At 48.3% G+C, this 27,902-nt stretch overlaps 2 protein-coding genes across 5 annotated transcripts; one reads left to right on the forward strand and one right to left on the reverse strand.

Annotated features, from left to right (window-relative positions):
- C2H1orf74 (chromosome 2 C1orf74 homolog) lies at nucleotides 1–2,773 on the forward strand. Of its 3 annotated transcripts, none has more exons than XM_066261456.1 (2): nucleotides 1–289; nucleotides 1,366–2,773. In XM_066261456.1, exon 2 carries the CDS (start codon nucleotides 1,445–1,447, stop codon nucleotides 2,252–2,254), a length of 810 nt encoding a protein of 269 aa, XP_066117553.1. In that variant the 5' UTR covers nucleotides 1–289; nucleotides 1,366–1,444; the 3' UTR covers nucleotides 2,255–2,773. The 3 variants fall into 3 exon arrangements, with proteins under 3 accessions (XP_066117553.1, XP_066117551.1, XP_066117554.1); XM_066261454.1 differs by having other exon boundaries at nucleotides 2–293; nucleotides 1,366–2,771; XM_066261457.1 differs by having other exon boundaries at nucleotides 279–408.
- On the reverse strand, nucleotides 2,756–27,591 carry TRAF3IP3 (TRAF3 interacting protein 3). 2 transcript variants are annotated; one of them, XM_066261452.1, is made up of 16 exons: nucleotides 27,366–27,591; nucleotides 23,535–23,938; nucleotides 21,366–21,513; nucleotides 21,147–21,210; nucleotides 20,291–20,315; nucleotides 20,007–20,036; nucleotides 19,819–19,914; nucleotides 12,514–12,585; nucleotides 10,148–10,288; nucleotides 9,899–10,036; nucleotides 9,090–9,225; nucleotides 8,453–8,515; nucleotides 6,283–6,342; nucleotides 5,074–5,210; nucleotides 4,042–4,155; nucleotides 2,756–3,019 (listed from the first exon to the last, which is right to left on the reverse strand). In XM_066261452.1, the coding sequence occupies exons 2-16, from the start codon at nucleotides 23,877–23,879 to the stop codon at nucleotides 2,927–2,929; spliced, it is 1,662 nt and encodes a 553-aa protein (XP_066117549.1). In that variant the 5' UTR covers nucleotides 23,880–23,938; nucleotides 27,366–27,591; the 3' UTR covers nucleotides 2,756–2,926. The 2 variants fall into 2 exon arrangements, with proteins under 2 accessions (XP_066117549.1, XP_066117550.1); XM_066261453.1 differs by lacking the exon at nucleotides 27,366–27,591 and adding an exon at nucleotides 25,192–25,273.
- Nucleotides 27,592–27,902: the final 311 nt, after the last annotated feature.

The raw sequence follows: 27,902 nt of genomic DNA on the forward strand, positions 1-27,902 counted from the left end.
GCCCGGAAACGCCGGCCGCTGGAGCCCACACACACACAGCGCGCAGCGAGGCGGCTTCACCGCCAGGGGTTCTAACTCAAGGCGCGCGAGCGGGCTGGATGACGTCATGGAAAGCGGTAGGAGGGGGAGGAGTCGCGGTGGGCATGCGCTATCGACCAGCTCCGCGGACCGGAAGTCGAGTGGCCGGGACTTTCAGTGTGGCGGAGGAGTGTGAGCCGTCGTCACTTGTGTAGGGACTGGAAAAAGAAGTTCCTGAGTCCGCGAACCTGCAGCGGAAGTGGGGAAGAACGTAGGTGTGTGGGAGAGAGTTGTTTGCCTGGTTTAATACATCACGATAATTTGCTCAGGAAACGGAGTGGGGGTTGAAGCGAGCCCATCGGCTCAGGGTCCGTGGATGTTGGTCAGAAGGTGAGGGCGGGCCCAACAGAAGTTAAAAGGCAACCCTCCTACAATTTTTTTTTTTTTTGCATTTTTCTGAAGCTGGAAACAGGGAGAGACAGTCAGACAGACTCCCGCATGCACCCGACCGGGATCCACCCGGCACGCCCACCAGGGGGCGACGCTCTGCCCACCAGGGGGCGATGCTCTGCCCATCCTGGGCGTCGCCATGTTGCGACCAGAGCCACTCTAGCGCCTGAGGCAGAGGCCACAGAGCCATCCCCAGCGCCCGGGCCATCTTTGCTCCAATGGAGCCTTGGCTGCGGGAGGGGAAGAGAGAGACAGAGAGGAAGGCGCGGCGGAGGGGTGGAGAAGCAAATGGGCGCTTCTCCTGTGTGCCCTGGCCGGGAATCGAACCCGGGTCCTCCGCACGCTAGGCCGACGCTCTACCGCTGAGCCAACCGGCCAGGGCCCCCTCCTACAATTTTAATACCTCTCACTTGTTTACTTTTATGTCGCAGGGTGAGATGGTTGTCAGCCCACATTCTGGTGTATATTAGTTTAATCAGATTTCTCTTCTCAGAACTATTCTGGCGGGAAGAGAAGGGGAAATTGGCAGTGGAGAGCGTGCATCTGGAACCTAGCACTGTGTTTTGTCGGAGATTGTCTTTCCTCTTCTCTGCCCCAAACACTTTACTGTTTGAATCACAGAACATAATTTACAAAAGATACAAATTCGAGTAGAAGCTGGAGAGACTGTAAATCTAGCCCTAAGGCCAGAAAGTTATGGGCGTATTTGGGACTGAGGGAGATTAACTAAGTCAATCATAGAAACCAGGCAGCATTGCGGACCCCATCTGGCCTGGGTTAGCATTCCAAAGCAGAGGGAGGGACAAAATGACCTTTGGAAGACGCTATAAGACTTAGGGGAGGACTGTTGGCAGGTTTCCTGGTGTTAATAATCCCTTAATCCTGCTTTGTTTTTAGGCTCTTCAAGTGTGTGGAGTTCAGCGATGTGTCAGTTCCCAGGGGAGGGAACTGTGGCTAGTTAAGAAGGCCATGCTTGATGTTGCTTACAGATCTCATGTCAACACCGAGTCCTCAGTTGCTGGTGGCAGCTGCTCAGCAGACCCTGGGCATGGGAAAGAGACGGGGTCCACCCCGAGCTGTGTGCCTCCACCTAGCCGGAGAGGTACTGGCTGTGGCCCGGGGACTGAAGCCAACTCTGCTGTATGATTGCAACAGTGCGGGGGCATCAGAGCTCCAGAGCTATCTGCAGGAGCTGCTGGGCCTGGGCTTCCTGACCGAGGGACTTCACATCCTTGAGATTGATGGTAACAGCCTGATTGTCAGACCTGAGCATGTGTGTCAGTACCTGGAGCAGGTGCTGCTTGGTACTATAGTCTTTGTGGATGTTTCCAGCTCCCAACCTCACCCTTCTATCTGCTCCCTGGACCAGCTTCAGGACTTGAAGTCCCTCATAGGTGAGATCATTACTCATTTGCAGGGGTTGCAGAGGGACCCACCCCTGGCAGTGTCCTGCAGCAGGCTCCATTCCTCAGACTGGAATCTCTGTACTGTGTTTGGGATCCTCCTGGGCTATCCTGTTCCTTATACCTTTCACCTGAACCAGGGAGATGACAACTGCTTAGCCCTGACCCCACTACGGGTGTTCACTGCCCGTATCTCATGGCTACTTAGTCAACCTCCAGTATTGCTCTATTCCTTCAGTGTCCCAGAGAGCTTGTTGCCAGCCTTGAGGGACATCCTAAACACTTGGGAGAAGGACCTTAGAGCTCGATGTAGGACTCAGGATGACTTTGCTGACCTGAATATCTCCTCTGAGATAGTCACACTGCCAGTTGTGGCCCTCTGACTAACTCTCTTCCATGTAGAAAGTACTCAGTAAATATTCAGCTCTAAGTCTGGGGTCACAAATGGGAATCATCTTGAGTGCCAATTCCGAGCATCTTGAGAACAGTAGGGAAGAATGCTATAGTCAGCTGACCACATCTGTGATGGACTCAGGAACAGATGGTGGTGGGGGCAACACTGGTGGTACATGTTTGCCATTTCTATACCAGGGAGTCTTCTTGACTTAGCTGAATGTCTATTCCTTTTTCACTGTGTAGAAGAGGAGGAAGAGATTGTAGAGAAGAAGAAAGGAGGTGGAGGACAAGTGGTGTACCCTTGTATACTATATGTGGTATGGTATGGTAGCATTGCAAATACTTGGGCAGCGTCCACTAGAAAGTAGCAAGACTGGGCTTTACTGAACGTTTATATACCTCCAATTGAATTGGACTAAGGAAAGTGGACCGGGATGTTCAAGTGTCTTATATTTGTGTTGTGATAAGTCATTCAGAAATAAACAGAATTCTGGGAAATAGAGACTGTCATGCAGTTTGTTTATTTTACAGTAGGTTAAAAAAATAATAAAGTCAGAAATCTCAGGTGATTTATTAGAAAAACCCACACTTTAACCACACCTCAGTTTTTTCTTGTTTCATGCTTCTGATTTTCACCCCAGTCAGCTGTCACAAATTTTTCAGATCATTAGGCTGTCTTTGTTGGCCAGGAACACGGCCAGTGCTATAGCAATCATCACCATCAGCACTGATAGCCATCGGCCACACCACCTCTGAGGAGGGAGGGGGAAAAATAGAAAGAAGCCATGGGTTGATTGGAGAAGATATAGGCAAAACTAATTTTTTTCCTCCCATTCTAGCCCTGTGGAAAATCTTGGGTTGGTGGAGGAGGGAAGGTTTTTACATCACTTTATCGCTTTGTTACTTCCCTTGGGATAAAACCACTTTACTGGTGGTCACTGGCCCATAAGCCAGGATCATTAGTCCAGGGAACTACAGCCAGCGGGGGCCAGATACTTAAATACTGATACAACCAACCAAAAGTGGCAAATCACACAGCAACATTATATTATTCTCTGTTTATATTCCTTGGTACTTTTCCTCTTCTCATTCTGTTCTTGCCACTACTATACTCAACAGGCTAAACAACACCATTCCATACTCGAGCTAATAGGAAATCATTCTCCTTTGGGCTTAAGAGTTCCATGAAGCCTGACCAGGCGGTGGCACAGTGAATAGAGTGTCGGACTGCAATGCAGAGGACCCAGGTTCGAGACCCTGAGGTCGCCAGCTTGAGCACGGGCTCATCTGGTTTGAGCAAAGCTCACCAGCTTGGACCCAAGGTCGCTGGCTTGAGCAGTGGGTTACTCGGTCTGCTATAGCCCCACGGTCAAGGTACATATGAGAAAGCAATCAATGAACAACTAAAGTGGCACAACGAAAAACTGATGATTGAGGCTTCTCATCTCTCTCTGTTCCTGTCTGTCCGTCCCTATCTATCCCTCTCTCTGATTCTCGCTTTGTCTCTGTAAAATAAATAAATAAATAAAAACAGCTTGTAAAAAAAACTTAAAAAAAAAAAAGAAAAACAGGAGTTTCATGAAAATTAATTTTGGGTGCATAAGCCAGTGTTTCTTTCCATGGGGGCTGAACTGTCATTATAAACCAAGCCAAATGGGACAGGCTGGTCAGATGTTGGCTTGGGCTGATGATCAATTTTATCTGCAAGATTTGGCTACAAGGGGAAATAGTCCCACCATTATCTAGGGCTCTATGGGAGGATCGCCACTCTTACTCTGGGAGGCAGCTGCTGGCTCTGGTTCAGCTCTTCTCGACAGTGCTGCAGCTTCCGCAGGCAGGAGAGATACTCATCACTGAGGTTGTCTAACTCTGAATGCAGTTCTCTGCACTGAGGGGGAGAATACCGCGGGTCATCACCAGGTAGGGGAGAGGGCCCCCTGTAAGTTACCCTTTCATTCATTGGGAATTTGTACCACCTTCCTCTCCTCCCAGCCTTTCTCAGAGATTTCAGTTTGCCTTTCAACTGTCTCACCTAGTTTGTCCAGAATGTGTTCATTTACATGATTAATTATAATGCATATTACATATTATGTAAATGCTTTCATGTGACAGTGTGCAACTGCTTTGTAAATGGAGACACCAAAAAATGAAGTTCTTAGAACACAGCAGAAGACCTGGAAGTAATCATAGTACAAGTCTCTGCCAGCAGCTGAGGGAATGAATGTGTTTGTGAATTTGTAGATAGGAGGAGTTTTGTTACTTGAAAGACTAAGAAGTTTTTTTTTTGTTTTTTTTTTTAATTTTTTATTTATTAATTCATTTTAGAGAGGAGAGAGAGTGAGACAGAGAGAAAGAGAGAGAGAGGAAGGGGGGAGGAGCTGGAAGCATCAACTCCCATATGTGCCTTGACCAGGCAAGCCCAGGGTTTTGAACTGGCGACCTCAGCATTTCCAGGTCGACGCTTTATCCACTGCGCCACCACAGGTCAGGCGAAAGACTAAGAAGTTTTAACATACTCAATGTAGGGCAAAGCTTGAGGAGTTAATGTTTATTAAGTGTGTTTGAGTTTAGGTACTTTCCTAAAGGTAACTAATACAATGAGTAAGAATTTGTTTAAATAGGGAAGGAAAAAGATGGACAAGATAACCCTAAAGCAGACACATTTTTTACAGGCAAATGAATTCCTGTAGGCATCAGTCGCAATGCAGATGTTGAAATCCCTGCTCCACAGCTGCCTCAGCTGCCTTGTGGCAGTTTCCCTACCAATGTGGATTGAGCCCCTCACTATCTAAGGTCACCGTCTCACCTCCTTTTCCTTGGCCTGGAGCTGCAAAGTCTTCTTTTGCAGCTGGTCTCTGAAATCCCAGTCTTTCTCCTTCCCTGTACCCTCAGGCTCCACTTCGTTATGGGAGGGTTTTGAACTCCAGACAGACAAAGCCTGATCTAAAAAAGCAGCCAGATTCTCAGTGACAGTGAGGCCCACACCTCTGAGGAAGGGCCCTGTCACTGAGAGAACCCCTGGGAGTGAGGGGAAGGGAGGGAAGGGAAAAAAGGAGGGCCTGTCTTTGGTTAGACTCTGGAATGGAATTCTCTGACTTGAAAGAACGCCCATTGGGACTCTGCTCAGCCTGGAAAGGGAGCTGGCATTTGAACCCCATTCGGGGCAAGGTTGGCATCTTACTTTTTTTATATCTAGTCCTGTCTAATGCCAGCTACCTTTAGATACCTATTAATTTACTTTCTTTGGTTAGGGTCACATCCTTTCTAATTAGTCTGATAGGTTTGCTGGATGCTACGATATAAAACCCCTTTTCCCTCTGTCCTCATTTCAGTCATGAGAAGGCAGTCATGTCCTAGAATTCATCTTCACGTGGTTAAATATGGATTTTCAGCCACCTGGCAATCTTAGTCCTGTGAAGAGCAAGCAGAACTAGGAGTCAGAAATTCCAGATTGCTGTCTTAGCTGTGTCTTTAATTGTGTGACCAAAGACCTTCATTTTCTTACCCATACTCTGTGGGCATAATAAGTTTTGCCTTATATTTTACCCAGTGATGGTGATGAGAAAACAGAAGGCCATGTGTAGTGGGTAAGTGAGGAGCTTTGTCCCTCCGTACACATGATGAATTCTTCACAGGAAGCTAAGGCAGCAGGCTCCTGAGGGCTGAGAGGTAACTGTTGCATACAACAATGGTTTAGACTTGGGAAGTTGGATATAAAAATTGACATGAAATCCTGATTTCAAAACCAATTTATTGAAATGTTCAACACACATGTATATCCTCAGGGGGAGTAGAAATCTTTTTACACAGTTTACATACCTCTCAGAATAGGAGGCTAACTAGTAAGAGTGTTCTCAGAGCCAGTGATCAGTCCTGAAAAAGCTCCCCCAGCTCTCTGACCTGACAGACTCCCAGAACCAGATGGGCCTCCAGAGGTCATTCAGCCCATCCCCCTGCCTTTAGGCTAGCGAGGAAAGAGCAATGTCTTAAAATTTGTGGAAGTAAATTTGCTGACCTTTCTTTGTTAAGAGTTTCTCCTGTTCTTGAAGCTGTAAGGATTGATTCTGAAGCAGACCTGTTGGAAAACATGAGACGATTGTCTGTGCTAGCATATTTACTGTAAAGAGTGTGTCTTTTCAGAACTTTGCTCAGAACCTTAATTATTAAAGATGTTCCCATCTATTATCGGTTGAACTGTGTTCCCCTCAAATTCATATGTTAAAGTCCCAACTCCAGTACCTCAGAATATGACCTATTTGAAGTTAGGTATTTTACAGAGGTAATCAAGTTAAAATAGGACATTGGGGTCACCCTAATCTAATATAACTGGTATCCTTATAAGAAGGGGACTTTTGGACACAGACATGCCTAGATGGAAGACTTGTGAAGAGCCACATGGAGAAGATGGCCATTGACAAGCCGAAGGAAAGTAGCCAGGACAGATCCTTCCCTCAGAACCCTCACAAGGAGCCAACCTTGCTGACACCTTGATCTTGGACTTGTAGCCTCTAGAACTGTGAGAAAATAAACTCCTGTTCTTTAAGTCAGCCAGTCTGTGATACTGTGTTATACCATCCTTATATCTAGTCCTACCATGTTTCCTTTAAGACTCTGCTTAAATACTACCTTAGGAGAAAGGCTTTCCCAGATGACCCTGCGTAAAATAGCAATGTTTTCCTTTACCCAGCTTGATTTTTCTCCATAGCAGTTATCACTGCCTGGCACGTACTTATTTGTTTGTAGAAATTCCATACTTTACTGTGGAGCTTACATAGAATGTAAGCATTATGAAGGAAGGAACTGTGTCAGTTGTGTTCATTACTGTAGCCTCAGTGTGTAAAGCTACAGTGCCTGGCTTGGTAGGGCCTCATTAAATATGTATTCAATAAATAAAGGTATGATTTTTAAGTGACTTCTCTCTTTTTTTATTGTTTTAGAGAGAAAGAAAGGGAGAGAGAAACATTGATCTGTTTCTGTATGTGTCCTGACCAGGGATCAAACCTGCAACCTTTGCATTGTGGGATGATGCTTTAAACAACTGAGCTGTCGGGCCAGGGCTCAAGTGATCTCTTGCCCACTCAGCACTTGCTCTGCAGGAGCACAGCTTCTGCTGGTATTTTTTCCCCTTTCCCCTGTGATTGCCTTGCTCTCTTAATATTCATTGTTGTGTGCGTGAAACTTCTGCATCGGGTGTCAGAGGTTAAGGTGGTGGGCAACCAACTGAGCCATTAATTCAATCAGGTTCTCCAGCTTCTCAGAAATTGTCTACGTATGTAGTTTTGAAGAGGACTGAGGCATATGTAGTGTGAGCTTATTTTCTGAACCATTCCTAGTGACAAAGGTCTATCTGATATATTCATGTGTGTAATAAGAATATACAAAATAAGAGCTACCATAGGAAACTCAACACTTTATTGTGACACCTTAGTTCATTGATTGCTTTCTCATATGTGCCTTGACCAGGGGCCTTCAGCAGACTGAGTAACCCTTTGCTCAAGCCAGCGACCTTAGGATCAAACTGGTGAGCTTCGCTCAAACCAGATGAGCCCGTGCTCAAGCTGGAGACCTCAGGGTCTAGAACCTGGGTCCTCTGCATCCCAGTCTGACGCTCTATCCACTGCACCACTGCCTGGTCAGGGAAACTCAACACTTTAAAAATCTGTAGTTCTGGCCTGACCTGTAGTGTTGCAGTAGATACAGTGTCAACATAGAACGCTGAGGTCACTGGTTTGAAACCCCAATCTTACCTGGTCAAGGCACATATGAGAAGCAACTACTACAAGTTGATGCTTCCTGCCCCCCCACTACTACAAGTTGATGCTTCCTGTTCCTTCCCCCCTTTCTCTCTCTCTTTCTCTCTCTCTCTCTCTTTCTCCCTTCTCTTTAAAGTCAATAAATAAAATCTTTAAAGAAATCTGTAGATCTGGGGGAAATGCAGGTGGCTGTCATTGGCATGGGAGGAGAAAAGTAGAAAAGAGAAAAAAGGACAGGCTAACATATGACTGGTAAAGAGCTATATAAATGACCTCACTTCATAAGCAGAGGGTCTGAGAATGTACAAAGGTAGAGGAGATGCTGGAGACTGGGCCCCCAATCTCACCTCTGGATGCCTTTCATGGGGCAGGCGCTCCAGGAACACCAAAAAGCCACCTGTGCTACTCTTAGAATCTGGAAAGGGAACTTACTCTGCAATTGCTGTACTTCGGCCACCAGGGCGAGTTTCTCCTCTTCCGACCTCTTTAGTTGATCTAAAAATGAAATAATGCAAAACAAAATAAAAGGACCCAAGGTTAATGAACTCTACACCTGAGGGTGGTAATTTGTAATAGGCACTGCCTTGTCCATGGCCTCTGATGTGTCAAGAGGAAGCTGCTTCATTCTTCTACTTGTCCCAGGTCTGGAGAGGTAACCCAGAACCAGAGTACCTGGATGTCATCTGCAGTAACAATGGGGTTAAATTAAGTGTTGTATTTGCAGGCAGTTTGGTCCTCTCTCAGCTGACTGCAGAGGCTGTGGTGGAAACCTTTCAACTGACCTTTCCCTTGCACGTTAGGAATGCGGCCTTGACACATGGGACTGATACGGGAGCAACTGTGATCCGGCTCAGAGGGATGGGCTGGAAAAGATTGCTGATCCTGCAAGATTCTCTAGTGCCTCAAAGTGAATTTTCAGTCTTGGATGATTAAAGCAACCCTGCCCTTCCCTAAGGTAAAATGAAACCTTAAAGCCAACTGAAGAAACAAGTGAAAGTCTAAAGGAAGCCTTTCTCCCCTCCCACTTCCTCTGGGCTCACCCAGCCAGAGCCCCCAGGGAGAAGGGTACCTTGCAGGTGCTCGGTATCCAAGCTGCACAGGTCTCTGTCGCCCTGCAGGCATTCGATCTTGGCCTGCAGTTCCTGGTGCTCATTCTCCAGAAGTCGCAGAGCCTGGTTCATCTGAAAGTCTCTACTGTCTGCTCCCTGCACGGAGGAAGAGGGGCGGGCACTGAGGCAGGGCAGTGCTAGGAGGAAGGGTGGGGGCAGATCCCATAGAAGAGGAAAAGTGTAGAAGATTGTAGAATTTTAGAGATAGGAGTACATACTAGGGAAGTAGAAAAATAGGGGAATGAAATTTTTTTCCTTTGCTCTGCTCTATCCCTCTTATTATTGACAATGCATTATCTATATATATAATATAAGTATAATATAAGTATAATATAAGTATAATATAAGTAAATGAATGACATTTGTTCGGTGCCAGTAGTGGGCATTCTGAGGTTGATGCTGTACTGGGATGGGGTGCAGAATGAGGGCTGGAATATGACAGTAGGCTGATGAATGAATAGTCCAGCCCTTTGCATTTGGATTGTGTCATTCCAATGAACAGTTAGTTCGTTTGCATGGGCAGTGCTGACGTCCTTGCCAAACTCAAAATTAGATTTCAGAGCCAAAACTGAGCCTGGTACAAAGTGGGCCGTGAGTGAGGAACTGAAAGTCAGATGCTCTCAGCTGCCTTTGGGACCCCAACGCAGGAGCAGCTAGCTTTTCTCATCCCTGCATCACCAACCCTCCTTTCCCTAAACCCTGCCTCTTCTCCCCACCTCCCACCCCCACCCCACCCCCCACCCTCACCCCCACCCCCAGGGCCCGGTACCTGGAGTTTGGACTGAAGCACATGGAGCTGGCTCTCTAGCTCTGTGTGCTGGGCCCCCAGCGTCCTCCAGTCCTCCTTCAGTGCCTCGTACTGGCTCCTCCACTCTTCACACTTCTGCTCAGCCTGGGCCAGGGACCGCTGAAGGAGATCAAGGGAGAAGGTGGTTCCTTGGGGTCCCCTGGAGTTGTGCAGCTGGCTTGCAGAGCTGCCCTGGGTCCCCGGTGGCAAGTGCTAGGCAGCGTTCCGCACCTGTGTGCTCTGCAGTTGCTGCTCTGCGCTCATTTTCTCCTCCAGTACTTTCTGCAGTGACTCCTTGGCTTTCTGCTCATAGCTGTTTTTCTGGTCTTCCATCTCCATTAGTACCTTTTTCATTCCCCAAGGGGAATATTTCTGTAAATTTGATGCAATTCAACAAATACACAGTGAGCTGCTGTGTGCAAATCCTGAGCTGGGATGCAGAAATGAGAAGAATTTGCTCCTTGCCCACAGGGCAGAGATACCAGCAATCTGGTGGTGCTTTCCTTCCAGGCTGGAGGTGGGCAGGGGAAGTCCTTCAGGTGATGTGAGAGGGGACTGGGGATAATAAACAGGGCCGTTGGCGTGCTGGAAATTGTCCTTCAGGCCTTCCACAGGTGCTAGAAACCGAACATCTCCAAAGGGAAGTCATCTTTCTAAATCTGTGCTTGGGCTTCTCAGTGATCAGCATCATCACCCACCCATCTCCCAAGCCCTGAACCAGGGATCACCTTGATTTCTCTTTCTCCCAGTATTCAGTTGGTCATCGGTCCTTGTCAAGTCAGCCTCCTTTACAGCTCACCCCTGTCTCCTTTCTCTCCTACTGCCACTCCCTTGGTTCAGACTCTGCCAATACTATTATATGGATTAATGCAGTAGTCTCCCTATCTTTAAGACTTGCCTCCTTTCAAACTCTTTCAGTCCTTGCAGCTACAGGATTCTTTCTAAAATGCAAATCTGATCATGTTACAACCTACTTCAGTCTCTAGTGGGTTCTCGGTGTCCTAAGGATCAGGGCCAAACACCATGGCGTGGCTCCTATTTATAAGCCAGGACTTTCATTCTGTGCTGCCTCCACCCAGGCCGGCCTGCTGCAGAGTCCCTAAGCACTGTGCTTTCTGGCCTCTCTCTTTGTCTCTAGAGCTGATTTTGCCTAGAGCATCCTTATCACCCCTTTCACCTGGTTATCTTCTACTCATGCTCAATATTCAGCCCAAGGTTCTGACAACAACCCCTCAGTCCCCAACTCATACAAATTAGGTAACTTTCCTTAGTGTTCATGTATCTTTCCACTCTATCGATTGATCTGTCTCCCTAGGGGGACTGTAAACTTCAAGGCAGGGGCAGGAAGCGTTAAAAAAAAAAAAAACATTTATAGCTTCAGGGATCTGAGCAAGCCCTAGCAATTCAATTAATGTTTTTAAATCAATACATTTGCATTAATTTGCATTCCTTGAGGGTCAAGAAAAAGAAGAGCAATTTTGTAAGTTCAATATGCCCTGTGATTTGGCAGAACACAGACAGCTTTTTCTGTCAAGTTTGGATTACCCACTAGGTAAGCAGTAATTTAGATAATGCAGTGTTAGGGATCAATATGAAATCATTCCCATTTAGCTTTGGAATCATCTGAAAATTGGATTTAAATGTGAATGGGTCTTGTGTTCTTGGCATTTTCATTAGAAAGCATATCCAGGAATTACTGGTTGAGATCATACATGGGTATGTCCCAGTTATTGGACTTACAGTGCTGGTCGCTGGCCAGCTTTACCCTCCATTGAAAATGAATTCATTGGTGTTCTGGATTATATGTCAGTCTCTTATGAGCTTGGCTGGCATCTTTTAGTTCATAAGAGTCTGACAAAGGAGGTGCTACTTAAAAATATAAGTTGTGGATCAGCAAATCTATAGACTATATAAACTCTTCTGTAAGACTCCAACCGGGTGGCCAGGTCCACCTTGTCTCCCTAAGTCCAGATAGGAGCAGTCTTCCTGCCCCACATCATCCTCTTATTTGGCATGTCTCCACCCAGCAAACACATTATTTCTCAAGTGTGAAAGCTGATTTCTTTCTAACTCTTGTAATCTAAGATCAGGCCCATCGAAAGATTACTGAAGCTGTATAACAAAGTCACAGGGAAGCCAAGAGTCACAGTTCTGCTTTCTTCCACAGGTTGCTACGAGCTAAAAGTTGCCCATGGAAGGAAAAGAATTTTGCAAAATTGAATTATAACATTCAATTCATCTGTTCAAAGACTGAGACCTATGCATGTCTCTGTGTGGTGTGAATCTTCACCAAGGGATTCTCCCTACAGGTCCAAGCTTTCTCAGGCTGCCCTGGAGCTGGCAAAGTGCTTTGTGCGAGGATTCCTTCCCAGGGTGCAGAGGGAAGGGCACTGGGAGAAAGGAGAGCAGGATGGAGGAGAGTATGGACATACAGTAAATTGGGGATCAGAGTAAAAATGGCAAAGCCAGAACGGAGTGAGTAGGAGTGTCATTAATTAATCTCTACCAGGTGCCATTTCCAGAGAGTAAGACTGAAGTTCAAGCATTCTCCTTTAATTCTAGAGTCCTGGGCTGGAGGTGTTCTCCAGAATGCTTACCTGAGTACAGGTGTATAGCTGGTTTTCTAAGGATCTCAGTTTGCCCTTCAATTTGTCTTCATTAAGCTGTCCCTGGAACAAATGGGATGAGTTAGAGTTTGGGCCAAAATATAGCGTACAAAATGTTTTCTGTATTCTCAGCCTACCACCTAGAACATGGTCTGTGCTCAATGTTGGGGGAACTGAACTCTTTCAAGAGGTAAGGAGGAGGAAAGATGACAAAGGGTGTTCAGGGAGAAGAGGATCTTTTCCTCTTTTCTGGAATAGGAGAAGGAAGAATCAGACTGACCCCCAAAGCCTTCTCTGTACCTTGAGGTTCTCTATCAAGTGGCTCAGGGTATCCTAGCAGGGGTCCACTTGAAAAAAGTTTCTAAGCTGTCCTTTTCTTCTCATGACCTCTTGCCCCTGTCTGTCTGGGCCCTTCTGTACCCCTCACCTTCTTTCAGTCTTGTACATGGACCTTCACTTCTAAGGTACAGGCCAATGAGATTAAAAGGGTCTCCCCTTCAAGGAAAATACACATTTTCTCCCTTATGCCCTGTCGTGGCCCTCCTTCCCCACCATTCATATGTTGACATCATAGCCCCCAGTATCTCAATGTGACTATATTTGGAGATGGGGGTCTTTAAAGAAGTAATTAATTTAAAATAGGTAATCAGGGTTGGCCCTATTCCAATGTGACTGGTGTCCTCTTTTTTTTTTTTTGGTATTTTTCCAAAGCTGGAAACAAGGAGAGACAGTCAGACAGACTCCCGCATGTGCCCGACCGGGATCCACCCGGCATGCCCACCAGGGGGCGATGCTCTGCCCACCAGGGGGCGATGCTCTGCCCCTCCGAGGCGTCGCTCTGCCACGACCAGAGCCACTCCAGCGCCTGGGGCAGAGGCCAAGGAGCCATCCCCAGTGCCCGGGCCATCTTTGCTCCAATGGAGCCTCGGCTGTGGGAGGGGAAGAGAGAGACAGAGAGGAAGGAGAGAGGGAGGGGTGGAGAAGCAGATGGGCGCTTATCCTTATCCCATGTGCCCTGGCCGGGAATCGAACCTGGGACCCCTTGCACGCCAGGCCGACGCTCTACCACTGAGCCAACCGGCCAGGGCTAACTGGTGTCCTCTTAAGAAGAGGAGATTAGCACAGGATCCACAGAGGGAAGACCATGTGGAGACATTGGGAGAAGACAGCCCTCTGCAAGCCAAGGAGAGATGCCTTAGGGAAACCCCAACCCTGTTAGCACATTGATCTCAGACTTCCAGCCTCCAGAATTATGAGAAAATAAAGCTTAAGCCTTTGGTACTTGGTTAGAGCAGCCCTAGCAAACTAATACGCTCCCCTCCCTGCCACATGCCACCCTTCCCCACACTCAAAATGAGAAATTCTTTAAGAATGCAAGAAATGGAGGAGAGATATTAATGCAGGGTGTGTGTGTGGCGGGGGTGGTAAGAGGGCTTTCCAGAAAGCCACATTCTATTTATTCATAAGCTGGATCTGTCTCATGGCATTATGGACATTGCAAGACGAATGCTAATCTCAGGGGTGTGGACAGAGAAAGGTAGGCAGAAAGGGGCCATTATCTGTTTCAACGCTTTTCAGTATTTCAGCTGAGTAGCTAACAACTTCCCTGTTGCTTTCTTCTTCCCTCCACCTGTAGACTGGTCCCTTTTCCCTGGTAGAGGTTTTGTTCTTCTAGCCCTGAGTTTGATTTAAGGTTGTGTGTATCGGGGTAGGGGGGAGGGGAGCAAAGGCCATGGTCTCTTTAGAAGTAGCTGACTTTCTTTCTCTTTTAAGTGAGAGGAGGGGAGATAAGACAGACTCCCGCATGCACCCTGTTAAGCCAGTAGTCAGGGCCACTATCACAGCAGCCTGGCCCATGCAGGTTTGCATTGGATTCGGACAGTCGGTAAAGAAATAACGGAGCCAAAAGCTGATGGGCCATCATCTTTAATCCTAGCTTTCACCTGGTGGGCAAGTCAAAACACACAGTGGGCTCCAAAACCCACTCATTCAGTGCTCACAAAGCTACTGACTTATCTGAGTTTCCTAGAATCAAAGGTTTCTAGCTCACAAGCCTTATTCACCTCTGTTCCCCATTTCCTTCCTTCTGCCTGCACAAACTCTGCACAAACTGGCTTTTCCTTCAGCACTCTGCCATCTTGGCTGCTTCTCCTGGCCTTTCTCTGCTCTCTGCTCTCTAATGCTAATCTCAGGAACCAAGAGACCAAGCTCCCATTCTGCCTCCATTTTATAGTGTAGAAATCAAAACCTTTAATCCAATATACAAAACAGGGAAGTCTCTGATACAAAGTCCACCCCACATCAAAAAAGGTGGGAAAGGCTTAGTCCTAAAACCAAGCCCCAGGCTACAAGGATCCTGCCTGCTCACAGCCCGCCCCCAACACACATTGATACAATCACGCCCATCTCAAGTAATCACTTGGGCGATGGGCTTCTATGTGGGCAGCACCATCTTTAACAAAATGAGCATAATATATTTTATCTGCCCAACACACCCCAACTGGGATCCTGGTAACAGCATCTGGGTCTGATGCTCAAATCAACCGAGCTATTTTTAGAACCTGAGGCAGATGTGCTCAGACCAACTGAGCTATCCTCAGTGACTGGGACCAATGCTTGAACCAATCCAGTCACTGGCTGTGGGAGGGGAAGAGGGAAAGAAGGGGCAGAGGGAGGGGGAGAGAAGCAGATGGTTGCTTCTCCTGGGTGCTCTGACTGGGAATTGAACCCGGGGCAACCATATGCTGGGCTGATGCTCTATCCACTGAGCTTCCAGCCAGGGCCAGGATTAACTGATTTTCATATCCTTTCTCTGGCTTTTTCCAACCAGGCCCTGTGGGACCCTTATGAGACCTAGAAATTACATTTCTCTTCAGGCCTGAGGCGCCATGGCTCCTCTCTGTCAGGCTCATATGCAGCCCTCATAACGTTTTCCAGTCTCTGAGAGCCTGGGGGAAGAGGAGGGGACTCTGTTTTGAGGTTTCATGCCCTCCGTGAGTTTCAAGGCACTTGGGGTAGGCAGGAAGTGGTATCTCATAGCTCCTGTTTTGCTCTTGTTTGTCTGATTCTTCTAAGCAGGGGAGCCCCCACCCTTTTTGCTTCCTGTATTACTCAGCTGCACCTTGCAGAAGCAAAAGGCTTTGCCAAAAATAATGTTTCAAAGTATCTCCTGCTATTAATGTTGTTCCTAATGTCTTGTGTGAGAGCTGAGAGTCTGGGATTTAGCATGTACATTAACCACAGGGCTTTAGGACAGATAAAAGAGAAGGACAAAGCCTTCCACTGTTCTGGGCTCTGAAATAGCTTGTTACAGGGCTGTATTCCCCAGAGTAGCCTGTTCATTGTCAATGCAAAGGTCCTGAAATCCACTCCCTCCACACCCCTATCCCTGCTTCAGATCTTCCACCGACCCAGAGTGTTTTCCTTTGCCTAAGCTCTTACTGTGCAGATTGCAATCAAGCCCTGAGGTTAATAGACCAGCCCAAGGCACTATTCTTACATTTCCCCCAGTCTCCTATCCTTTCTGGGTAGCTCCTCTCTTCTTCCTTACGGTGGTTTTAATTCAATATTTTACCTCTTCCAGTTGTTTTTGTATTTTAACTGCACCACAGATTACTTTTCCGTTCCTCTTGCAATATAATACAATTCAGGATAGTCTCTTCGGGTGGGGGTGGTGGTGATAGAGGGCCACCCAAGTATGGGGTTTAAAAAAATCTCTTGTTGACAGTTCTGCCTTCCCAGAGTCCCCAAGGCAGGCAGGCCAGTTGCAGCCAAGTTGTTGCAAATGGGGCATGTAGTTTCCTGGTCTAAGTCCCAGCTCCCCCCACATGAAGCCCCGTGGTATAGTGTGTGGGGAGAAGCACTTCACAGGCCTACCGTGGACTTTTCTTGGCAATCACACCCCTGGATCCCAGGGCTTAAGAGAGCACAACACCCTCATTTGGAAAAGGGAGCAAGATGGAGGCCATACACACCTGGTGCCGGTCTTAGGGCTTCAGCTCCTGCTTCTGCTTGGCCTCCCCTGGCCTCTGTTCTCCACAAACTCTAGCACCTCACTGCGGATGGCTAGTCCCCAGCTCTTCTCTGCTTCGGCAGAGGTGGCTTAGGACCGGCAGCCAATCCCCTTCTGCCCTGTCATCTCAAGATCTTATTTCTACTTTGCGGAACTTAAAAACCCACCGTTTCCCACTCCTGTTTTTGTATTGCCCAATACTGAGCGCTCGCTTTTTTTCCTGCCTGAACCGTTTCTGCTCGCTCCGAAGGGTGTACACAGCTTAGGACTCTGGTAGTGCCCTAGGGCCTATTGCATCCAAAAAGCCCAGACTCAACTTGGAGGTTGGAGGCAATGGAGGGAGCTGATCCTTGGGGTTCTAACAGAGTTTGCTGTGAGCGTCTCTCCATTTGAAGTTGGAGATTCAAATTGTGGAGGCCAAGTGGGAAAAATAAAGGCCTGAACTGGGCTAAATGTCAGAATCCCTGTTCTATCCACATCCAATTTGTTTTCTAAAATGCCACAGACTGGGGCTATCCTTTCATTGAAGTGGAGGCTTCCATGGAAGGGGTAGAAGGTTGAATGGTCTTGTGTTTGGGGAAAAGTAACTAGAAAGTTTTAACTGAAAAGTCTGAGACTATTTTTGTTAAAAACAGGAAGCTAGGGGGTTGGTGGGGAGCAGGAAGAAGGGGAGCATGAGTAGTGGAAGGAGGGGCAGGGGGAGGGAGAAGACACAGCCAGGGGGACTTCTGCTCACCTGCTGGCTTGTGGGCTGAAACCACCCCTCAGAGTCTACCTTGGGCAGGTCTCTTAGCATCTCCTCCCCATTCCCACCGAGCTTGCTGTCACTCAAACCCTGATTGTGTCCTACCTGGGATATTATAAGAGTGTTCGCCACCCCCACACGCACCCGGAGCTAAGTTCCTCACGGTCGTCAGAGAATCTTTTAAAACACCGATTTCATCATTCACTTTCAATTCAATTCCAGAGATATTAATTGAGCTCTTTTTAAGGCTGGACCAGATACTTGAAACCTGAATAAGTGGAGTTCCATTGCTACCTTGCTCATTGCCAATAGCAGTGTTTCCCAAAGTAGGGGTGGCACACATCTCATGGATCTGAGACATCTGTGTTTCCCTCTAAAGTGGAGTCTGTATGTTATTAAAATTTGAGATACAATGTTCAACAGAAAAAGTTTAAACCTCATAATTAATTCTGGAGACCTGAGGTCATTTGTGGTCTTATCTTTGGAACTACCCTGATATGATCTGTTCATGTCAGCCATACTCTGCTACGCCCAGTGCTGTGTCAGGCCTGTAATCGTTCTGATTTCTTAACCTTTCTGCTTTTTCTTCCCTATCACCATTCCCACGCTGTGCTGGTAAAGTCCTGCTCATCTTTCAGGACCCAGCTAAAGTGGTCCCTGTCCTTTACTTTGTTCCACCTCAGAGAGAACAATTGCTCTCTTCTCTTCTCCTCGTGTCACTTTGTAGAGGCCATGTTAGAGCTTTATCACGTTGCATTAGAGATGTTTGTTACAGCGCCTTCCCTTTCCCTGCGGGAACGTGAGCTCCTCAGCAGCAAAGACCCTGCTCCTCATTTCTCCCTGCAGCACAGGGCCCAGCACATAGCTGGTTCTTATCAATGTCTCTCAAATGAGAGTGAGACAACCCAATGTAGTTCAGCACAGGAAACCACCTGCTGTGCACAGCTGTCTGCCCCAGGCTCCTGGCCTACCGATGAAAACAACGTCCTTAACAATCAGGAGTGCTGAACATAGAGGCCTAAACGCAGGAACAGTGACAGATGTGAGGCAGGAGGGCTGAGCTTAGGAAACATTCTGGACATCACTGCAAATGTCTCAGTTTGGTTCCATGCTCTCCCATGTCCTCTCTCTGAGCACAAGTCTGCTCTAGATGTTCACGAGCCCCATGAGTGTGTGTGTCTTTTCTTTGCACCTGATGCTTTGGATCTCTCATGGCGTCAAACTGCTTGAAGCTCCCTAGACACACTAGTCTAGGGTGTCATGTGGGGTCAGAGGACCCCTAGGAATCCCTGAGACCCTTTCAAGGGAGACCTTCCCTTTTCTAGCTACACATCTGTTTGAGGCCAGACTGTTCTCATATGCTTCAACCAAAACAAGGTATTGCGACAGATTGCATGCAGAAGCAAATATGAGAATGTAGCTTTCTTCTGGTTGGCCAGATGTTAAAAAGATTTGTAGAGGTTTAAAGCAATGTTACTCCTCACTATTTAAAAAATATATATACTTATTTTTCATAAAAATATAAAATTTAGGTTAATGTAATGGATTTACTATTGTTATTTAAAATTAATACATATTTTAAGATTCCTGTTTTAATTTCTAATATGATAAATATAAAAAATTAGGGGGAATTCAATATATTTTTAAAGAGTATAAAGGGGTTCCTGAGATTAGAAAGTTGGCAACCCACTGCACTAGACTATATCATGCCTCTGGGTCTTTGCCTGTGCCTCTGTCTAGAATATAGTCCCTCTTCTACATTTGCCTGGAAAACGCTTATATAATTATAAATATTTCCTTGGTTCATCTTCGCTAGAGTTATTCATTCATTCATTCTCATGTACTACTGTATCCTGAAAACAGTTCTTTCATTTCTCATATCTCCGCATTGTTTGGGCATCTGTCTCCCTGACAAAACCACAAGCTCTCTAAAAGCAGAAACCCTGTCTAATTAACCTCATTTTTTCAGTGCTCGGTGCAGAGAACATGATCTGGAACTTAACCTTTCTAACGCTCAGTTCCCTCATGGGCAAAATGAGAAAATTAAGACGAGATGATCTCTAGTCTAAAAAATTATTTTTTTCTCTCCTATAAGGTCTTTTCCTACTCTGATATTCATGTCTGGGCTGAGCAGTAGGTGCATGCTGGCTTGGAGTTCGTATTGATGTGAATCCCATACAAAAATAATTGCCATTTACCACAGTTAGTAATATTAACTATATTGAGATCTTCCTTGATTTCTTCCAACAAATTAAACATTCTTGCCCCTTTTGGTTGTGGGTCTTCCCTGGGTGGGCAGCAGCAAAGCCCTCAGTTGATGACCCTGCATTTAGCTGAGCCATCCTGGGACCTGTATATTAACTGTGACCTCCAGGTCCTTACTGTTTGACTTCCAGGTCTCAGCATGCTTCTGTTCCTCCTGCCTCTTCTGTGATGAGGGGAAAACCCTTCCCTTGCTGGGATGGTATGGAAAGAAGAATGAGGTGGGCAAACCTGGAAGCCACGAGCTTCGTTCAAACCGAGGTTTCATTTCCCTTACCTTCCAAGAACTGTCGGAGGCCCGAATCAGGGTGGACAGCAGGTCTTGGAGAATCACCATTTTCTGTTTTAGAACCAGCTCCCTTTGCAGGGCCTCCTGGGGGGCAAAATGCAAGAGGGTAGGATCAACCTGGAGGAGGAGAGAGGGGTGGGCAGAGGAGCGGAGAGGAGAGTCCACGTGTTCCTTACTTTGAGGTACTCGGAAAGCTGGATGATTTCCTGGAGAGAAAGAAAGAGGGCAGTCAAAAAGACCAGTTCTGGAATCTGGAACCAGAGCCAGGGTTGACACGTGTACAGTAAACTTTCTCCCTTGGTTCAGACAGAGCCCCTCCAGCCCCTCATGTCCACGCTCATCCAGGGGGAAGCTGCCCCTCCATCCTAGCACAGTTCATCACGAAATTCCAGACTATCAGAGTTGGGGGGCTCTTATACACCATCTGACTCAACACCCCATGAGGTAAGGATTTTCTTACCTTATCTAGAACAGCAACTCCACAACTGGGAAGAGAAGAAATAAAAACAAAAATTACAATGGGTCAAAGAAACTAGCACATTGGGTGGCAGTGGGTTGATTGCATTTCTATTCTTTTCTGAAAGGCCATTAGGGTGGGGAAGATCTTCCTTTTTTTCTTCTTTTTTTTTGTATTTTTCCGAAGTTAGAAACAGGGAGGCAGTCAAATAGACTCCCACTTGCACCTGACTGGGATCCATCTGGCATGCCCACCAGGGGGCGATGCTCTGCCCATCTGTGGTGTTGCTCCATTGTGGCCAGAGCCATTCTAGCGCCTGAGGCAGAGGCCATGGAGCCATCCTCAGCACCCAGGCCAACTTTGCTCCAATGGAGCCTTGGCTGCGGGAAGGGAAGAGAGAGACAGAGAGGAAGGAGAGGGGGAGGGGTGGAGAAGCAGATGGGTGCTTCTCCTGTGTGCCCTGAATGGGCATTGAACCCAGGACTCCCACATGCTAGGCCAACGCTCTACCACTGAGCCAACCAGCCAGGGCCTCCTCTTTCTTAATTAAAGTGGACATGGAGATTCATTGTGTGCTCTTGCTACACACTGAGCGAGGGTATTTTTTTTTCTTTTCATTTTTCTGAAGCTGGAAACAGGGAGAGACAGTCAGACAGACTCCCGCATGCGCCCGACCGGGATCCACCCGGCACGCCCACCATGGGGCGCCGCTCTGCCCACCAGGGGGTGATGCTCTGCCCATCCTGGGCATCGCCATGTTGCGACCAGAGCCTGAGTGAGGGTATTTAAATAGAAGCTTAGAGGAGGGGAGTGGATGGGCTCTGAGGGAGTTGGGATCGGGAACACGAAAGGTACTCACTTGGTTTGCTGACTAGCATCATTCTTAATTGTTGGCTGTGCTTCTTTTGCCTTTGTCTGAGTGCCTGAGAGAGGGAAGACAAGGTGACTCAGAATGAGACGGGGGGTGTGAAGAAGTGGGGGAAGTGGGGAGGGGCAGGGACTCTCCACTGCCAGAGTGCTAGACTGACGTGGCAGGATTCTCTTCGGGCCGGGTGAGGGAGGGAAGTTCTGCTCTCACCCCGGTGGTGTCTGGGTGGCCTCTTGATGGGAAAGTCCTGCGGTGGAAGGCCCCCAGCCTGGGCGGGGAGGTGATCAGCCAGGTCCCTCCAGACGCCTGAGACAGGATGATGCTGGGTGGGAAAGCCCTCCGAGCTGGTCCCTGACACCTGGAAAGCAAGTGGGGGATGCCGGAGGCCTTGAGCCACTAGAACAAGAGTCTCCAGCTGATCGCAGAAAGATAAACCAATGATCAAGTTTCAGACCCAGAAAACCAAAGTAACCCCTTCAAGCCTGCAAAGCTGCAAGGTTATTTGCTTTTGTCCTCCGTTGTCTGGCTGACTGGAACTGTCCTCCTCAGGCTAGGGCATCAGGAGCTGGGCTTGTCTCCAGTTACACTCTCTAGATTCCCGACCTACCTTGGTTGCACAGCCAGCACGGTGGTAGGAAAGAAAACTGGTCTGAGTAGGGAGGGAGGGGGTCTGGGGCCAGAGCCTGCCTTTTCTAGGACTCACTGTCCTGTCTGTGTAATGAGTTTGGAGCAGATAAATTCTAAGGTCCCTTCTGCATTCTAGAGATGGCTTCCTTCCTCTTAGTAACAGCTGGAATATGGTTGAGGTGTGTGTGAAGAGAAGGGAGTTGCATAGTAATTGTTGTAGGGAGGGGTGTAGTAGTAGTTGTCAATTTAGTCTGCTGTGTGTGTGTGTGTGTGTGTGTGACAGAGACAGACAGAGGGACGGATAGGGACAGACAGACAGGAAGGGAGAGAGATGAGAAGCACCAATTCTCTGTTATGGCTCCTTAGTCTCCTTAGTTGTTCATTGATTGCTTTCTCATGTGTGCCTTGACCGGGGCTACAGCAGAACAAATAACCCCTTGCTAAAGCCAGTGACCTTGGGCTAAGCCAGCATCCTTGGGCTTCAAGCCAGCGACCTTTGGACTCAAGCCAGCGACCATGGGGTCGTGTTTATGATCCCATACTCAAGCCAGCAATCCTGTACTCAAGCTGGTGAGCCTGCGCTCAAGCTGGTGACCTCGGGGTTTTGAACCTGGGTCCTCTGCGTCCCAGTCTGACGCTCTATCCACGGTGCCACTGCCTGGTGAGGCTAGTCTGCTGCTTTTGTTTTCTTCTTACACATTCAAAAATTCTATGCTTGTAACATAACACTGAAATGCTAAGAAATGCCTGTAATGTTTAATCATGCAGTCTGACTCAACATCAGTAAAACTTGAGATAACTGATAGGCTCAGGTATAATTCTAAAGTTCTGTTTCCCAATCTTTTTCTCCCTACATATTTTTTTCAACAAAAGTATTCAGAATCCTTCATGCCTTAGAAAGTACACAGCTGGTTTTATTTTACAACTGGGCTCCAGGATCGTTTTCTGAACAGTACCTTCTATTGTGAACACCAGATCCACGGGCTAAGAAGTGCTGACAGAGCACCGACTCTGGGTAGGGCCCCGTGCCAGGCATTTCCAGGGAATACAGTAGACCCATCTCTGCTGTCAGCAAGCTCACAATGCGGATAGGAAGACAGATAGTTTGCTGGCCGAGGTCATTTTGACATACCATTTCTTTTGCCAACATAGCTTCCTCCCAGGCTAGACTAATGGGCTCTCTAATCGTTATTTAATCTTAGTGGATTAATAACTTCATGAGGACCACAGAGAGCAGAGGTGGCCTGGAGATGTGAGGGAAGGCTTTCTGGACCGGAGGAGGCCTTTGCTGAGTGAATTTAATAAAGTTTGAGTGGCTCACGAGAAAGAGAGAAAGATAGGAGATTGTGTGTGTGTGTGTGTGTGTGTGTGTGTGTGTGTGTGTGTTTTGAGAGGGGCATCAAGATGATTGGTCCAGGGACCTGGCATAAATAGGCATTAATAAATACTTGTTGAATGATGGGTGAAGGAATGCTGTAGGACATATGTAGATCGCCTAAATTTGAACTGATACTAGGAATTAGCTATGCAATTGTTTTAAAAATCATTTTTTCCTCTCTTATAAGGCAAGTGTAAAACAAAAACTAGGTAAACAGACACAGGAAAACACAACACAAATCTCTGAATGAGTAAGTGGCTAAGGGAGCCTTAACCATAGGACTGAGGGAGAAGGGACTCAGTTTAAACCACTTTTTAGTGCCCTTGAGCCCACCCATCCCTCCACAGAGCAGTGTGTCCCTGGACGTGGCCCACCTGCTGTCTGGGGGGAAGGGTCCTGTTGGCCCACGACAAGGGCTTCCTGAGGTCAGTCTCCTGGCCTGTCCTCCTGGAGGGACCTCGCTCCCTGGCTCGGGAGCTCTGTGCTTTGTCTTTCTCCTCCACCTCCAGGTTCCTTCTCCTGAAGAACTGCTGTTGTCGGGCTCTCTGGAACTGTTCCCTCTGCTGGGTCCTCAGCGCCTTTCCCACCTGGCGGCAGGTGGTCATGTTGGGGCGACAGCGGCGGCTCTCGCGGGTCTCCTGCCGACGCTCACACTTGGCCTCGTAGCTCTCAGCCCAGCGGGCCAGGCCGGGGGAAGGCCTGGGGTCCGTGCCGATCATGATGAGCTCCTGAGCACCTGTTGTGCTTGGCTTCCAGTTCCTGGAATAGCTGCTGGGGTCTGCCAAATGCCAAGAGGGAGGGGAAGGGGAGGGGTCAGGAGATGGGCAGAAAAACGACTATCTCCCTGGACAAGGGGGCAGAAATAGCACTTATACGTGGGCTGAAAACTGAGGAGGTGATGAGTCAAACTGCGAGTCAGGACTCCAGGGTCCAGTCTATGCGAATTTCTGTCTCTCTCTGGCCTCTGCCTCCTCCTCTGCTAAGTGGAAAGGTCTTTCTGGCTGCCGCTTCTTCATTGACCAAACATCCCACTCTGCCTCTGAGTCAGGTATCATGAGAACTGATTGATAAAACCATCATGAGCTTGTAACTTTTTGGAAGGCAAGGATGTGTTCATTTTCCAGGGACTTCTAGAGAATCAGTTAAATTGGCTCCTGGTTCCCAAATTTAAGGGAAAACCAGCATCTTTACTGTTATCTTGGTCCAAGTTACTAGAACAGGTGGTTGACTCTTCTTGAAATCTGGAGGGATAACCAGACCCCTCCAAGGTGTGGCCAGTCCTGAGACTATCACCTAATTCTTAGCCCTTAGCTAGCTTATGGCCTTGGGCCTGGGCCTGGTTCAGGAGGGAACCCCACCCTAATTCCTCCAATCATAATGTCCTGACATGGGTCCTTTGGCAGGCATTCCACTTCCAAGTCCAGGCCCAGGCTCTGACTCTCAGGTTCAGATCAACTCAAGTCAGGATTGGCCAAGCACTTGCCACAGGCCTAGTGCTGGAAAAACCCATTTCAGAGCTTCCGGCTCTATTTTCTGAGCTGAGGATGCCATTTTTATGGGCATTACCTCCTGTCAGAGCTAAGTATGGTGTCAAGTCTGCTTTCTTAGCCCAGACACAGGCTGTGCCATCCAAACCAGCAACCTCATGCGTTACACCTCAGTAAGGCCATTGCAAACAAAAATGAAACAAAAATAGCAACCCAAAGTCCCCAGGCCTTTGTGTAGAGGTCCCACTGTGTGGCCCTTTACGTGATCTTACCTGCTGCTCACGTAACCCCCGAATCCTCCTTTCTTCTCTGCGCCCTCCCCTTTCTCTCCTACCCTCCCTTGCCCACCTCCTGCAAATCTGTTTATTTTCCTGGAAATCTCCGACAGCTTGGCTGAGGTGGGGCTGCACCTGCTGAGCTGGGTCCTGAGCCCTGGAACTTCTGTGCCTGGCCTCCACTGATCACAGGAGTGACTGAGGCTGGAAGAGGGACTCCCCTCACGGCTGCCTCTTCTCTTTGTGGTCCCACAACCTTCCTACCCCACCTGGAAGCTCCAGTTCCTGGGCAGGTCAGAGAAGGGTACCTCCACTTCACCAACAGCAGGTCTTTGCCAGCTCTGGCCTCTTGGGTTTATTTACAAGCCAGAGAGACTCAACAGGCAGCAGCCTCGGTGCCCCCGAGTGGAATTCTCTGCAGGACTCTCGCTTCCTCTCTGCTCATGCTCTCCACTGCACGAGTCCTGGAGGGTGTACTCTGGTCTGGGGCAGGGCTGACCCTAAGCAGAGCTGTGGGGCTGTGGCTGTGCTTGTTCTCTCATCTCGTCCCTGGTTGGCTGTCGCCTTCCTGTAGGCTTTCCTGCTCACTTTGTAGGGGTCCCTGCCTTCCTACCTGCCACTTTCTTTAAAACTTAGATAAGGATCTGAGAGGCCCATTCACACTAAGCTGTACATGACTGCATGGAGGAGACTGGGATTATGTGGTGAACTCCACGTCCAGAGTCTATGCTGTGGCGTCCTGAGCCACAGCCCCTGGCTATTCCTCCATGGAGTGGGAGGAGAGGGAGCCCTGGCTCTGGGCTTGACTGTGTGGCTCCATGTCCTGGGTCTGTCACTTACTGTCTATGTACTTTTGAACAAACTATTAAACATCTCTAAGCCCCAGTCTCCCCATTTATAAAATGGGAACCTATCTCATAAGGTTATGAGGATTAAAGAAAAAATGCACGCCAAGTATCTGACACATAGCACACAACAAATATTAACTTTTAATAATAATAATAGAGACCAGCTCTGATTATTATTACCCCTGTCCTGCTGATCTTGGATACTGAAGACACAGTATTATAAGACAAAGGCCCCGAGTTGATCTCGCTCTCCCAGGACCATTCTTTCGTCCCCCACCCCTTCCCCTTTTCTCTTCGAAAGGATACTGTTTATTGCACAAAGGGGATGCTGGTTCTGGGATGTATTTACTCTTGTGGTTCATCTGACCTGTGCGTTTGGGTCAGAAGCAGAAAGGACGTCTCTGTGGTCTGGACACCACCACCTTCTCAACTAGGCCTGGCAGAAAGGCACAGAAGGGGTGGGGGCAGAGGATTGGTGTCCAGCAGCCTGCACTCTCCCAGTAAATGTGGGGTGCGAGGTCTGCACCCTGTTTGGCTCTGGGTTATCTGCAGGCTGTGGAGAGGAGGGGATCCCCGGTTATGGGGAATCCTCTTCCTTCCTGCTGTGGAGGAAAGGGCTGTGGGGAGAGAATGGGGTCTGGGGAAGGTCTCTCTGAACCCCACCAGGCTGGGCGCACCAGTCCACAGAGGCGCACGCTGCCTCACTCTGCTTCTGGAGGGGCAGATGTTGGGCTCGTTACCCAAGCAGGGAGATGCCGGAGGAACGGCTCCTGGGAAGGGGGCATTTCCTGACCCCCAGCCCCGCACTCCGGGGGATTCGGTGGGGACCACTGAGTAGAATCATGCTCAGCTTTCTGACACATCTTGACTATTCTGATTTGTTTGCACTCAAAAAACCTTGTGGGGTGGCTGACCGACAGGGACGGGCTGCAGAAGAAAAAGGAACTGGCCCCTGTGTGGTTCAGGAAAAGGTCACAGGGCCACTGCCTGGGCTTTCTGACATCTGTTATTGTGCCCCTCGTCAGAGCTCGGGAGACACGGGACTGGCCGGAGACAGGGCTCCTCACTGCCAGAGGAAGATGTCAGGGTGCTGCCCAGTGCCGGAGAGTGGTTGGTCCCTGCCGCTCCAAGTGCTGCCCCTACTTCCTGGTTGTGTGTGCTATGAACGGCTCCCTGCACGTCTGACCTAGCCCAGAGCTCTCGGTGTGAGCTGAGGAGAAAGGACCGACACCTAAGCTGCCGGAAGGAGCTTCTTGTTGGGGGAGGAGGAGAGGACCCTTGCTTTGAAGTAGAACTGGAAAAGTTCATTTAATTCATGGCCCTGCCACTGGGTAGCCCGAACCGTGCCACTTGTCTCGCTCCTCACTTAATCTAATGGATGGAGGCGGAGCGAGGGAAGCTGTACTGTTGTGCTGTGGCCAGTGGCTCTGGGCAGGTGCTTTCTTGGTTACTCAACACCCAACACTTAAACTACACCATCCGCTCCTGCATCTCCCCCTTCAGCCCAGGGAAGCTCTGATGACAGAGGGTCTTCTGTTCCACCCCAGAGTCAGAGGACCCAGCCTGAACACAAAAACATCCTCCTTTTCAGTTACCTCAAGTCCCAGGCTCCAACCCAAGCAGCTCAGAAAAGCCTTCCTGCTCCTGGGCAGATCTTGGCTCTGGTCTCAGATGGGGCAAGACAGCAGCTGAGTAATGTACAAGCTCTCAATCCATGGCTCTGGGCCCCTTAGCATCGCCCTTCGTGGGACCGTGTTTCTCTTTGCACAGATGCTGTGCCGAAACAGGAAACAGATAAAGCCACAGTGCTGCTCGCCCCAGTTCCCCTCCTCTCTGGCACAATCTGAGTGGGCCCCTGAACCTTTGAGGCTTCCAGGGCCGGGCTCGGGAGCTCCTCCCATCAGTGGGCACCCAGACCACACTTTCTCTTGCTGTTGGGTTGGTCTCAGCTCTTGAACAATTTCTAGTTAAGATTCTTTTCCAGGAGTAGACAAGCATGGTTTCTGGGTCAGATTCAACCCTTGCCGTATTGATGAGGGGGAAAATGTCTTTCTGACCAGGTAGAAATGCTTTCTCAGTGTAGATTTCCAATTTTCTCTTTCCTTTTGGTGTCTCTTCCTAGTGCTGGTGCT

The sequence above is a fragment of the Saccopteryx bilineata genome, chromosome 2, assembly GCF_036850765.1.
Source record: "Saccopteryx bilineata isolate mSacBil1 chromosome 2, mSacBil1_pri_phased_curated, whole genome shotgun sequence".
Classification (NCBI taxonomy): Eukaryota; Metazoa; Chordata; class Mammalia; order Chiroptera; family Emballonuridae; genus Saccopteryx; species Saccopteryx bilineata.

Coding starts and splice junctions, on each gene's coding strand:
- TRAF3IP3 (XM_066261452.1), bottom strand. CDS start 23,879: ATGATCGGCACGGACCCCAGGCCTTCCCCCGGCCTGGCCCGCTGGGCT. Junction 21,211..21,365: donor GCCACCCAGACACCACCGGG/GTGAGAGCAGAA, acceptor TCCCTCTCTCAG/GCACTCAGACAAAGGCAAAA. Junction 8,516..9,089: donor GGATACCGAGCACCTGCAAG/GTACCCTTCTCC, acceptor TTTCATTTTTAG/ATCAACTAAAGAGGTCGGAA.
- C2H1orf74 (XM_066261456.1), top strand. CDS start 1,445: ATGTTGCTTACAGATCTCATGTCAACACCGAGTCCTCAGTTGCTGGTG.